At 33.4% G+C, this 13129-nt stretch overlaps 1 protein-coding gene across 1 annotated transcript; it reads left to right on the top strand.

The window, feature by feature from the left end:
- Positions 1-4041: 4041 nt before the first annotated feature.
- Positions 4042-12821, top strand: LOC132302273 (putative disease resistance protein At1g50180). The gene is made up of 2 exons (XM_059799121.1): positions 4042-4935; positions 12472-12821. The coding sequence occupies exon 1, from the start codon at positions 4107-4109 to the stop codon at positions 4827-4829; it is 723 nt and encodes a 240-aa protein (XP_059655104.1). The 5' UTR covers positions 4042-4106; the 3' UTR covers positions 4830-4935; positions 12472-12821.
- Positions 12822-13129: the final 308 nt, after the last annotated feature.

Here is a 13129-nt window from a genome sequence, read left to right as displayed (position 1 = left end):
AAAAAAATAATACTTAGCATCACAAGAGCCATGATGAGCTCGAGGGCCATAGCAGGTCGAGGCGTGCATCCTTCAGGCAACCACCATGTAGAGTTTAAAATAAAATTTGAAGCCCAGCCCAATATGCGGACCAGGCTTAGTGTTGGGCTCAAAGGCAGAGGCAGGCCATATTAATGGGAGAGTTTAAAATAAAATTTGTAGCCCAGCCCAATATGTGGACCAGGCTTAGTGTTGGGCTCAAAGGCGGAGGCAGGCCCCATTAATGCGCCACATTATATAACTACTTATATATTATTTATTGAATTTGAATTTATAATTGAGTATTTCCTTTATATTACTGGTATATGATATCAATGACTTCTTCTACATCAAACTTATATAATGGAGTTTTGGCTGTCATTCAAGTGGGGGAATGTTAAAATTTTATGGTTTTATAATACAAAAAAAAATAAATAAAAATTAAGATATATAAGACTCAAGGTTAACAACTTTAAATTAAACACAACTTACAAAAATCAAAACACCAAAAAAATATAAGTATAAGTAGTTGGAAAGTCAAGTGCTCTCAATTGCAAGTTCCTTTTCAGACAACTCTTTATTCTTCTAACTAATAACTTAAGCAGTTACATGGTGTTCGGATTAGGATTCGGATCAGTCAGAATCCGATAAGTATTTTAATCGATCTGATCGGATCCGATAATCGGATGGATATTTTGCAAGTCAATTCGAATCTGATTTGTTAATAAACGGATATTCAATTCAATAAAAATGTAGTTTTTTATAAAAATTAAAAAAGAAAAATAAATATAAATTAACGTCAAAAGAAAATTATAAAAAAAAAAACAATAATTATAAGAAAAATATATAAAATAAAATATAAGTAAAATATGAAAGGAAAAAGAAAAAAAAAATTATTTATTATTTGTTAATGAATAAAGAGTATCATTGTATTAGTATGTATATTAGGAGATTTATTAGTATGTGAATGAGAGAATACCACACTATTGTACATATAATATTATGATATATATATATTTTTTGGTTTTGTGGATTACCTCTAGTACAAATTTGATAAGAGTATTGATTGTGTGTAAAATTATTGATAAATAATTATTTATATATACTCCGTATAATTTTATTCAGATCAGATTAGATCAGCATAATCTATATCTGATTTGTTAAGTTAATGGATTATCGGATTCGGATCGTAATTGAATTATCAATTTTTTTTGTTCAATCCATATCCGACTAATCGGATCAGGATCCGCTCCATTGACAGGTCTAATATTGACGTGACTATCATGTGGGCACTGTACCACAATTGTTTTTATAAAAAACAGTTCTAAAAAACTTTGAAAATTAACAACTACTTTCCATTTTTGTAATTGAATTTCAAAAAAACTTGTGCACGGCTTGCTTAGCTGGGTGCTTTCCTAATTAGGTTACTAAATAATGTCCAAGTACATTTATAGTTGGAGAGACTAAAAACCCAATCATAATAATCGTTTAGAGTGCTGTTTCACAGGTTTGTTTGGAGGCTTCCCAACCACCGTAGTCTTTACATTGTAGTGCTTGGCACCTGATCATAATGCCGGGATTGGTTTTTTGGCGACTCTATCTTCTTATGGTAGAATTGAAACAACAAAAGTTCTATTTGGGCCGATTCAGTCCAAAATGAAACGGTGGGAGGGTTAATGGGTTTTGGGTCAGCCTCCTCTTTGACAAGTTTTGGTTCTGACTTCTCTCTGAATCAGAGTATTAGGAAAGCTATTGTGGCCAACTAAAAATTTGCTAAATGATGCGGAAAAAAAATATTGATAAATATATTCATGTCGATGTCATGTTATGTCATTTCATCTTTATCTAATCTAAATATATTCGTGTAAGTTGTAACATTATTTTTTATAATTTCTTCTTGAGCTGTCGATGAATAATAATGTGTGATAATTTATAATTGGTTGTTGTATTGTGTTGTTACTATATTTTTTTTTTTTCAGAAGGTATTGTGTTGTTACTTGTTGCCTATTAATCATGACCATATGTGACAAAATGTGCGAGAGAGGAAGACGATTTAGAGAGAGAATAAAAGAATCTACGAGCATTTGTAGTGCGTATATATATATATATATATATATATATATATATATATATATACATATGATCATCGTTTGGCTATGTAGAGAGTCATGAAGAGAATAATTAAAAAAAAAAAATTAGTAATGGGAGAATAGTAATATTTTATGAATATACAATTGAAAAAAATAAAATAACCAGAGTACATTACTATTTTAAAAAATAAAAAACAAATCAGGAGAAGAAATTACTGAGAGGTCGCTAGAAGTAGCCACCTCTTTGGCAAGGGCCCCAACAGACAAGCCCCACTTTCTCCCTCTCCTCTCTTTCTCCCTCTAAAACAAATTAAAAGATATATATATGAAGAGCCAACTCAGTCAGCATCATACCAGTGGGTGCGGGTTGGGTTGGGCTGCCACAAATGTGAAGAGCTCAATAAAGAGCACCATAACAGAAATGCCATGAAAACAAGATAATTAATGTACAATTGTTGATGAATAACTTTTTTATACTCATCAACATATTCAATAACTTTCTTTTTCAATAAAGTTTTTCTTGTAGCCCGAGGCCAATTTCTTAATTTACCTTCAAAATTAATGAGTATATAAAATAGGCAATTGGCCTACTCTAGGCTAAATTGGCCTCTGGCTTCATGTCATAATTTCTTTTTTATGCTCATAAAAACAACATATTCAATAACTTTCTTTTTCTCACGATTTTCTTCGGTTTAACTTTATCACATTTATCTTGAAATTTCACCACTTGCAATGGTTAATTACACCAACATGAACTTCCTCATTTAAAAATTCAATATCTAAATGATGAATTTCATCTTATGAGTTTCACCGTGAAGAACTTTACTAATTTTGAAATTAAAAATTTTAAATGGTGAATTTGATCATTTTTATAGGTGTATAATATTAGGTGAAATTTCAGCATTATAGAGATGAAATTTACCATCGTAAGTGGTAAAATGAAGTAAATATGATAAAGTTGCACTGCATAAAACCACTGGGAGAATAGTTGGGACAAAATTTTGATTCATTCAGTCTTTGCCTCTTCAGAAGGGAAGTGCTGGAATGCTGCAAGCAGTGTTCATTGGGATTGCCTAACATAACCTACCTCATCAATTTAGATAATCATTCTCAAATGGATTCTAGTTTAATTAAAAGCATAAATAGCTGATTTCATGAAGCAAACAAGCTAAATTATGTTTTACATTATACCTTTCTTCCTTATCAATTCATTGTATTCATTTCTTCTTCTTTAATTTCCGAATTCAGCTTTTCTTTCTTTACTGTTTCCATCTTTCTCATTAGGAAACTTGAAGCTGATGCAAATAATAGATTCACTCATGCTTTTTCTTTTCTCTTTCAGTAAGCTATCTATTTATATTGTGGGGTAGTGTAGGGCCCAAAAGTTGATGCTGCAATTAGGGTTCATAGACAATTATGCTGTATTCCTTTCTTTATTGTTTCCATCTTTATCTTTAAGATGAAACTTGAAGCTGATGCAAATAATAGATTCACTCATGCTTGTTCAGTAAACTATTTCAGTAAGAAATATATTCATAAGTTCGGATTTGAATAGTGTGAAATTGAAGCATTTGAAATTACGAGTAAAAAATATATTCAACTTACGAAGTAAAAAGTATCTGGCATATACTTCCAAACTCAATATTTTAGAAAATAATCTGAATAAATAACATAGTTCATTTGTTTAACTTCTTCAAAGACAAGAATAACTTTTCTCAGGAAAAAATAACCTTGGTTTAACTTCTTTGTTTTCGTTCTCTCTTAAAATCTTCTATTCTAAAATGTATGCTCAAGGAGAGGTATCCATTCACTGTCAAATGAAAGGAATCACTTCGCTTGACAATAAGAATAGGGTTCTTTTGCTTTTTACAGAACACAACATGAAGTGATGAATCAGAGCAAAGCATAATTATATTCAAATTCATACTGAGATTGGGGAGCCAAGCCATCTAAACCTTCTGTCTTTATTGTTATCTGAGAGAGAAAAAAGAGGAGAGAATGGCAGAGAGTGCAGTTACCTTTCTGATCAACCAGCTGACACCGCTCCTTCTAGAAGAGGCCAAACTTCTGGGAGGAATTCGGGAAGAAGTTGAGTTCATCAGAAATGAGTTGGAGCGGATAAGAGCTTTTCTGAGAGTTGCTGATGCAAATGAAGAGCTTGACCCAGAGCTTCAAGTATGGGTTAAGCAAGTGAGAGAAGTTGCTCATGACACCGAAGATGTCCTAGATGAATTCATCCTTCGCCTTGCTCATCATCACGGGGATGGATTCTATGGTTTTCTTCGTAAGATTTCTTGTTCTATTAAGAACTTGAAAGCTCGCCATCAGACTGGTTCTGAGATACGTAAAATAAAGTCCAAAGTCGAAATTATACATCAAAGATACCAAGGATACCATGATAGATTTAGTATCTCAGAACATGGATCAAGCTCCACCATCGTCAACAGCAACACATGGTATGATAGTCGAGGTGATGCACTTCTACTGGAAGAAGCTGAGCTTGTGGGCATGGATGGGCGCAAGAAGGAGCTGATTGGGTGGCTTGTGGAGGACACTCCCAAACTCAAAGTTGTTTCAGTGGTGGGGATGGGGGGTTTGGGAAAAACCACCCTAGTAAAGAAAGTCTATGATGATATGAAGGTGAAGAATCATGCATGGAATGTTTGGATCACTGTTTGTCAATCATTTGATCTCAGAGAGCTTCTCAAAAACATAATTTGAAGACTCTTCGATGGAGCCAAGCAACCGGCCCGGCCCCTCAAAGATTGGAAACCATGGACAGCAATAACTTGAAAGCGGAAATCAAATATTTCCTTCGACAGAGAAGGTACGTGCTTGTTTTAGATGATGTATGGCAAATAGATGCATGGAATGCTTTTAAATATGCATTGCTTGACAATAATAGTGGCAGCCGAATACTGCTCATGACCCGCATTAATGATGTAGCTTTTACATCTTGTGTAGAATCTCCTGATCAGATCTATACCATGAAACCATTGTCCTAAGAACAGTCCTAGACTCTGTTCCGTAGGAAGACATTCCCAGACAACCACTGCCCTCCACATTTAGAGGACCTCTCACGAAGTATCTTAGATAAGTGGGAGGGCTTGCCACTCGCAATTGTGGCAATTAGTGGTGTTTTGGCTACGAAAGACAAAAGTATAACCCATGAATGGGAATTGTTTCTCCGTAGCCTTGGTGCTCAGTTAGAAGGCCATGGTAAACTTGAGAGTGTGAAAAAGATACTCACTTTGAGTTACTATGATTTGCCTTACTATCTAAAAATATGCTTCTTGTACTTGGGTTTATTCCCTGAGGATTACGAGATTGAGCGCATGAGAGTGATTCGACTGTGGATCGCAGATGGATTTGTGAAAGAGATAGGGCGACTGACAATGGAAGAAGTTGCAGAAGGCTATCTCAACGAGCTTATTAATAGAAGCTTGGTCTAAATGGCAAAGATAAATGATATTGGAAGGCTGAGAGAGTGTCGCATCCATGACCTTTTCCGTGAAGTAATTACTTCAAAGTCAAGAAAACAAAACATTGCTGCCATGGTAAGCAAAGAAAGCACAACATGGCCGGAAAAAGTTTGGCGCTTGTCAATTCAGCATACCTTGGGGAACTTGCAGCATTCAAATCATTTTCCTCAACTCCATTCCTTGCTCATGTTTTCGGTGAAAGAATCTATATCCGAGTCGTTGAATCCTATATTATTCAATGGTGGGGTTAGGTTGTTGAAGGTTTTGGACCTGAGGGGTGCTTCTTTGAAGATACTTCCAAATGAAGTTGGCAAACTATTTCATCTCAGGTATTTAAGCTTGAGGAGAACAGAGGTTGAAATGCTTCCAAAATCCATAGGTAAGCTTGAAAACTTTGAAACTTTGGATCTCAAAAACACCAATGTAACTGAGTTGCCTATCCAGATCTTAAAGCTCCAGCGTTTTCATCATCTTTTGGTGTACAATGTGAGAAATTTGGTGTGAATGGAAGTTGTTAATCAAGGAGTCTCTAACTGGAGTGGTGTTCTTTACACGTGATTTAACGTGGTTGAGGATGGGCTGGAAAGTAAGGATAGCTGTAAGACCATATTTGTAAGTTTGGATTATAAACGTTGATAGAACATAACATTGTGTATATGTTGTAACAACGTGAATATATGATAAGAATGGTTGCAGGTTGAATGGTTGAAATGTTATTACCGTTATTTTCCAAAGGTTACATAAATCAATCGCAACCATTGACAACCACAGTTGCAACTCTTTCAACTATTGTATCCAATGTTCGTGTCTTGTGACAAAAGACGCCATGTTTTATATCTTTACAAAACTATGTGAATTTGGCTTTAGGTGGCCATGAATGTCATGTTAGGCTAACATGAATGTTACGGTTTTACGAGAGTTGGATATACCGATGGTGAACATGCAAGTGACGTGACTGTTAAAGAAGTAAAAGTCACCTAGTTAATCTGGAAAGGTGCAATATAGTGAAGAGAGGCAACCAATCCAACAGACACCACTTTTGAAGAGACATGACCAATTCAAGAGACACCACATTTTTCTATAAATACCCCAGGCTGCTATCATTTTTAATTCATGCAATTTTCCATTCTTCTCTCCATCTCTCAACATGAACCCCCCAAGTAGGTGGTTCAAGCCATGGTCAAGTGGTCTGAGCCACTTAGGCCCAAAACTAATTTCATTGAGCTATATTAAATTTGGTCTGAGCCATTTGGTTGGGATTGCACCCAATTCATTATTTATGTAGTATAGATGCATTTTTGAGTTAGAGAGAGTATTACACAAAGGAGGTTCGCCATGTTCACGAGTTTGTAGTGCTATTACTGATGGATGTAAACCGTTGTATCCTGGGAGATAGACGCCATTGAGTCTGTTAGCACGCGGGGCAAATCTGTCTTAAGGACATAGTATCCAATACTAGCCTCGGTCCAGGTTCTTTATTTATTATTTATTAATTTATTGATTTATTTTACATATTTTATTAAATATATAGTTGCATATTTAATTAATCATTTCTTAGGATATTGTTAATTATCTCATATCATATTAGTATATGGGTTGTTATATCTTAAAAGTCACATGAAACATATATTTTACTAACAATCTTAAGACATACTCATCCTTGCGTATATTTTATTATATGCTTCTATTTAAGATATAAGCAAGTGAAGATTATATTAATAATTGGGATATAATAAAATAATGTTATATACCTTATTATATGGTAATATGCTAAATATTGATGTGTTCAATATTATATGAAATTGAAGCATGTTATATAAGTAGACTCTTGAATTATTTATATAATTTAATATTGATTGAATTATTTTAATTTTGTAATATAATATTATGTAGTATATTATATTATCTTAAATTTGTGTCAACTAGAGTTAGAAAAAAGTATTTTATTTTTTTTTTTATCAATGATTGCACAAGATGATGTTATCTTTATTTGCTACGAAGCAAAGATAAAGCCTTAGAAATGTTTTAAACATTACAAAAATGTGGTTGAGAATTAACTTGACAAAAAGATCAAGGTGTTAAGAAATGATAAAGTTCGTGAATACGAAGTATCATTTGCTGATATTTGTTCAGAACATGATATCATTCACGAAGAAATAATGAATGCTATGTTGACAAGTTCTGGTTTAATTCAGAATTTGTGGGGGGAAAGTTTTGCTTTCTACAAATTATATTCTCAATAAAATACCTCAAAAGAAAACTAATGTAACACCATATGAATTATAGAAAGGTCATAAATCTTCGATAATTTCTTAAAAGTGTGGGGGTGTGATGGTGTTATCTCCTATTGATATGTGGCATTTTTGGGATAAAACTTAAGAACAAAATCGTGTGGGCTCGGGCTCAAAATAAATAATATCATACTGTGTGGTGGAGTGGTTCATTACATAAAACCTTTGATATGTTATGCTCATAACAGCAGTACATATCATTTTCTTGTACATAAATTATACAACGAAAATAAAGATGATCTTAGACATAGCAGGATAGTTAGAACGTCTAAATCCTTTGGTCCTTATTTTCTAACATACTTATTGGAGAATGAACCACAAAGGAAGCAAAGTCTTCTCTTGAATATTATTATTTCTTGGATTAATTATGCGATATAATTAATCATGTGATATAATATTAAACTATATTATTTATGTGAGTTCAATATTATTTATCTAAGTGCTTAGTTTTATTTGAGATTATAATGTTAAACTATGTAGTTGAATTACTTTGTGTGCATATTAATCCAATTTTACAATATAATTTATTTAATATGTAACATTATTAAATTTGTATGAGTTCATGACTGGTTTGTGTATGTAATACAACAAACAAAAATTGACTAGTCTAGCTATGTCAATTCTCCCGATAGTCAAGGAAAAAAGATCTATACTAGTGTTTAAGACACGTATAGCTGTGAATGGGCTGAATAAGAGAAGATTTTCGAATAACTCTAAAGAGTTTAATGAAAAATGTTATGGATACACTAAGTAAGTACACTGAGACAAGTTAAATCAAGCTAGTTAGCTCTAATGTACAATTTAGCTACAAGTTAAAATGTTACTGAGTTGCAAATTAGTCAGCTTAGCTATAAGCTAAAATGATTAATGAGGCGCACAGAACCTAAAAGGAAGATGAAAATCTGTTAGTTGGTTCTAGCTCTCAACTTGGTAGTAAAAAATACGAGAATGATGAGTAACCATTTTAGCCATAAAGTATTTGAGTTATACATCATATCTGCTCATGTAGGAGAGAATAATACTACTTGTAAAGTAGTAGTTTTTGAAGAATATTCTTCAAAAAAAATTATTATACTACCAATGTAGACTACTTAGATAAATGTGTACTAAAGCTATGAACTACTAGAATTGATAGCTAAACAAACTTAACTTCAAGCTAACGGTAAAAGCTGAGAAGTGGGTGTTCGTCATAACCTAGAAGTAAGATATGAGAAGAGTGCTAATGATACCTAAGAACTCACTTTTAACTAGTAATGATAGTTGAGAAGTGAGTGTTCACTCTGTGGTGATTGTATTCAAAGCTTAAATAATAAGAAAATTATTTGCTTAAATGATTGAGTTATATGATGTGTGATACATGAAAGGTTATGACATGTTAATATGACTGACTTAACATGAACCTAAACATGAATAACTCAATTCATAAATACAAAAGATATAGAAGCAAATATTAATTAGAGCCCATTGTAATTAATATCTCTAACATTAATTCACAGCAACGTCTGTGACATATTATAAGAACAAGCTAGAGATAAAATGATTTTATATGCACTAGAGACTATTATACATGCTTCTTTGAGAAGCAAATATAGAATCTTGGAAAGGTAGATGAGGTGAAATATTTAACATATGGTATTTCATGTGTTGGAAAACCATAAGAAATATATCATATATAAAATTTCAAGATTATCCTAAAGTTGTGGGGGAATATTGTCCATAAATGAAATTTGCTACGAGTTACCTCATCAGATAAGAAATACTTACAAATGTGGGGGTTCTTAAATCATAAAAGATTTTGGATAGAACCAAAAATCATTTATAGTATTATAACAATAGTGCATGTTGTTTCCTACGAGGAAAATATTATGGAACAACTAGAAGAGTTCTTTTTACAGCTAAAGAACTGAGTTATTTGTTCCAGTTGAAAAGTCAAATGTGTAAACTTATAAGTCTTTGAGTGGATTAAAGCTACTACCGAGACAATGACATAAATGTGATGCATAAGTCATTGTATGCCTTAAAAAAAAAAATTAATAATGATATACTAATTATATATTTGATATGAAAGATTTAACATCTGATAATATAGTATATTCTCAATAGAGTGAGATTGGGATAATACTAGTTAAGACAACAAAAGCGTAGCTAACTTTTGTAGATGTAAATCTCATATATAAATACTAGTCAAAGTATATCATTGGTTGAGATTGCAAGGCATCTTAATAACTGTGCTTAATTACACAATTTCAATCTAGGATAGGATCACTGAAAAGCAATAAATTGAGTAGTTGAGATACACCTTAAGTCAAATATTGCATAAATCGAGGTATCTAACTAATTGGAAGTGTAACAGTGATGCAATCTAGATGTGAGATATTAAAGACTTCAAATCCAAGAGTAGATATATCTTTAATCATAAAGTTGTAGTTGTATATTCTTAATATAACTAAAAGTTAGAAACTTTGAATGAATCAAATAGGAAAGTCAATAGACTTTACCTAGAGGACATTTCAAAATAAGTCTACACCTGTGCCACTAAAGAAAATAATATTGCTAACAATAAGCAATTTTAGGGCACAAAGTACACATTTGCTTTCAATTGGAGAAATCTCTGCAGAGTATAATATTTCTAAACACAATCTTATGGCCACATATAAAATTGAGGATTGTACTAGAGAACAATTGTACGGATCATTAAGGGGAATGGGGTTTAAAGCTGAAAGCAAACGAGTCATCTTAATGGAAAACTAACCTAGCTGACTGGAGATCCCAAGATCTAGGTTCAAAAAGAGAACAGAAATTCTGAGTGACTCACCAGAAGCACTGGGAAAATATAAATCTTCTGCCCATTTCGTGAGACAATGCTACCTACAGCGAGAATTAGGATAAGCTACGCTTTTAATGACTCTTATATCTTGAAAATTCAAGAGGGGTATGGTAGGATACTCTTAATAAGAAGTCACCTATATGAGTGTGAAGTGGGGCCGCTTCTATGAGAATTATAAAGGCTATGTTTTCTAGAGCACTCATGAATGCCAGGAGTTGTTCAGGGCCAAAATGAACACAACAATGAGAACCTACTATGTGAGGAAGGCTACTGTATGTTTGTTATTGTCTTGGTTTCCACAAACGGCTGAACAGTTCAAGACATCGCGTTCACTGGTTAGCTAGTAAATCCGATAGCAATACACTAGGGAAAGTTCAAAGCCAAAAACTACCAATCCTGATGCAGTAACTTTTCAAAAATACTCTCTCTAGTGTCTGTATTATCATTTGCATTTTAGTAGCCAATTTCCATTCATGTGGGGGATTGTTAGAAATTTGGTGTGAATGGAAGTTGTTAATCAAGGAGTCTCTAACTGGAATGGTGTTCTTTACACGTGATTCAACGTGGTTGAGGATAAATTGGAAAGTAAGGATAGTTGTAAGACCATATTTGTAAGTTTGGGTTATAAACGTTGACATAACATAACATTGTGTATATGTTGTAACAACGTGAATATATGGTGAGAATGGTTACAGGTTGAATGGTTGAAATGCTATTACCGTTATTTCCCAAAGGTTACATAAATCAATCGCAACCATTGACAACCACAGTTGCAACTCTTTCAACTATTGCATCCAATGTTCGTGTCTTGTGACAAAAGACGCCATGTTTCATATCCTTACAAAACTACGTGAATTTGGCTTTGGGTGGCCATAAATGCTCTTGTGATTTATTTGATGGTTCATACTCATTTCTTGATGGATTGTACCTCTCCCTTAGTTTAATTAGTTAATTTCATGTCATTAGCTTAGTTGTAGTATAGTTGTAGTGTAGATGTTAAATGGGAGGACAATCCATGCTTGTTGTTTGATATTCCATGCTTTTGAATGTAAGTAGCATATGTCTCTAACCTTGTGATGTGTTTGGATTGTGAGCTTAATGAAATGATTAATGGTTTAGTTTGATATATTGTGCTTTTCACTATGTTGCTTAGACAATATATACTTAATTGGTCATCCTTACTAATTGAAACAACCAAACACACACACACACAAATATTGCAACACATATCTTCCCCTCATTAATCATTCATTAAAGGTGTAGAAAAATATGCTTAGTGGTGATCTCTAAACCCCAAAATCTCTCTCTCTCTTTTATTCTCTTTATTGCATTATTGTTTACTTTAGTTTAATTTGTATCTAGTGTAATTCAACCAACCAACCACTATTTTGATCACTCGACCTACTAACCCTAATCTTGATTCCTCAACCTAATACGATCCACTAATCCCATGGGACGATCCCTACTTGCCCTAACTATATTTTTAGTGAAAGGTAGTAGTGGCAATTTCTAAATGTAAAACTTGGCCACATTCATCATAGCTCTACACAACTATCTTTGGTGTGATACACAAACTTTGGGTCGGTGTGCGACAAAAGCCACCAAGTTTTTAGCGCCGTTGCCAAGGATTTATTGAAGGCAACGTCGTATTTGTGGAATCAATTAGGAATTAGTACTCCTTTGATCATGTCTTTATTTTGCTTTTTTTTTTTTTTTTTTTTTTTTCTTTTAATTACTCATTGAGTTTGTTCTTGTTTGACTAGGAGCATTGAGCTAAGAAGGTGAGCAAAGGAGCATCCAAGCAAAGGAGCTAAGCAAACAAAGAAAAAGGCTAAAATCATAAATAAAAAAAATAAAAAATAAAAAATTGCTAAACTAAAAGCTAAAAAAATTTGGAGTTGAAGTGCTAAATGACCTTTGTGAACTTTTCCTTACTTAACCCTTAGTTAAGTCGTCGGCCCGCGTGGAGGCTTGTATTTCAATTCTTAGATAAATCGTAAGCCCACGTGGAGGCAATTTACTTTTCTTTGTATATTGTTGATAATATGGGAGTATGGAACATTGTATGTGGAGGAAGTTTGTTGATTGTTGATTTGTTGTGAAGGTGAAGTGTTTGTCATTATTGCTTGTTATGTTACATTGTGCATGCATGGTCGTAGATCATTGAGACCCACTCTTGTCCCTTTAAATTTTAATCTTGAATCCATTGTTCGAAACCCTAGGGGAAAAGGAAGTTCTAGTCAATCCATTTCATCAATAGAAGTTGACAATGAGGACCATGTAGAGGACCTTGGTCATATAGACCAACAAGGTATCCTCCACCCCAATGTGCATCATGATAACATGCAAGTACCATTAGGCATGCCGAAGCCATTTGTTCATCCACCACAACAACAAGACCAAGTTCCGTTGGGAATACCA

The sequence above is a fragment of the Cornus florida genome, unplaced genomic scaffold (assembly GCF_030987335.1).
Source record: "Cornus florida cultivar Cherokee Brave unplaced genomic scaffold, ASM3098733v1 CherokeeBrave_3.0.0_Hap2_Chr04, whole genome shotgun sequence".
Classification (NCBI taxonomy): domain Eukaryota; kingdom Viridiplantae; phylum Streptophyta; class Magnoliopsida; order Cornales; family Cornaceae; genus Cornus; species Cornus florida.
Note: the sequence above shows the minus strand (reverse complement) of the source record. Positions and strands in the feature narration are given on the sequence as shown.

What these genes read in the sequence shown, in the direction of transcription:
- LOC132302273 (XM_059799121.1), top strand. Translation starts at nt 4,107, where the DNA reads ATGGCAGAGAGTGCAGTTACCTTTCTGATCAACCAGCTGACACCGCTC.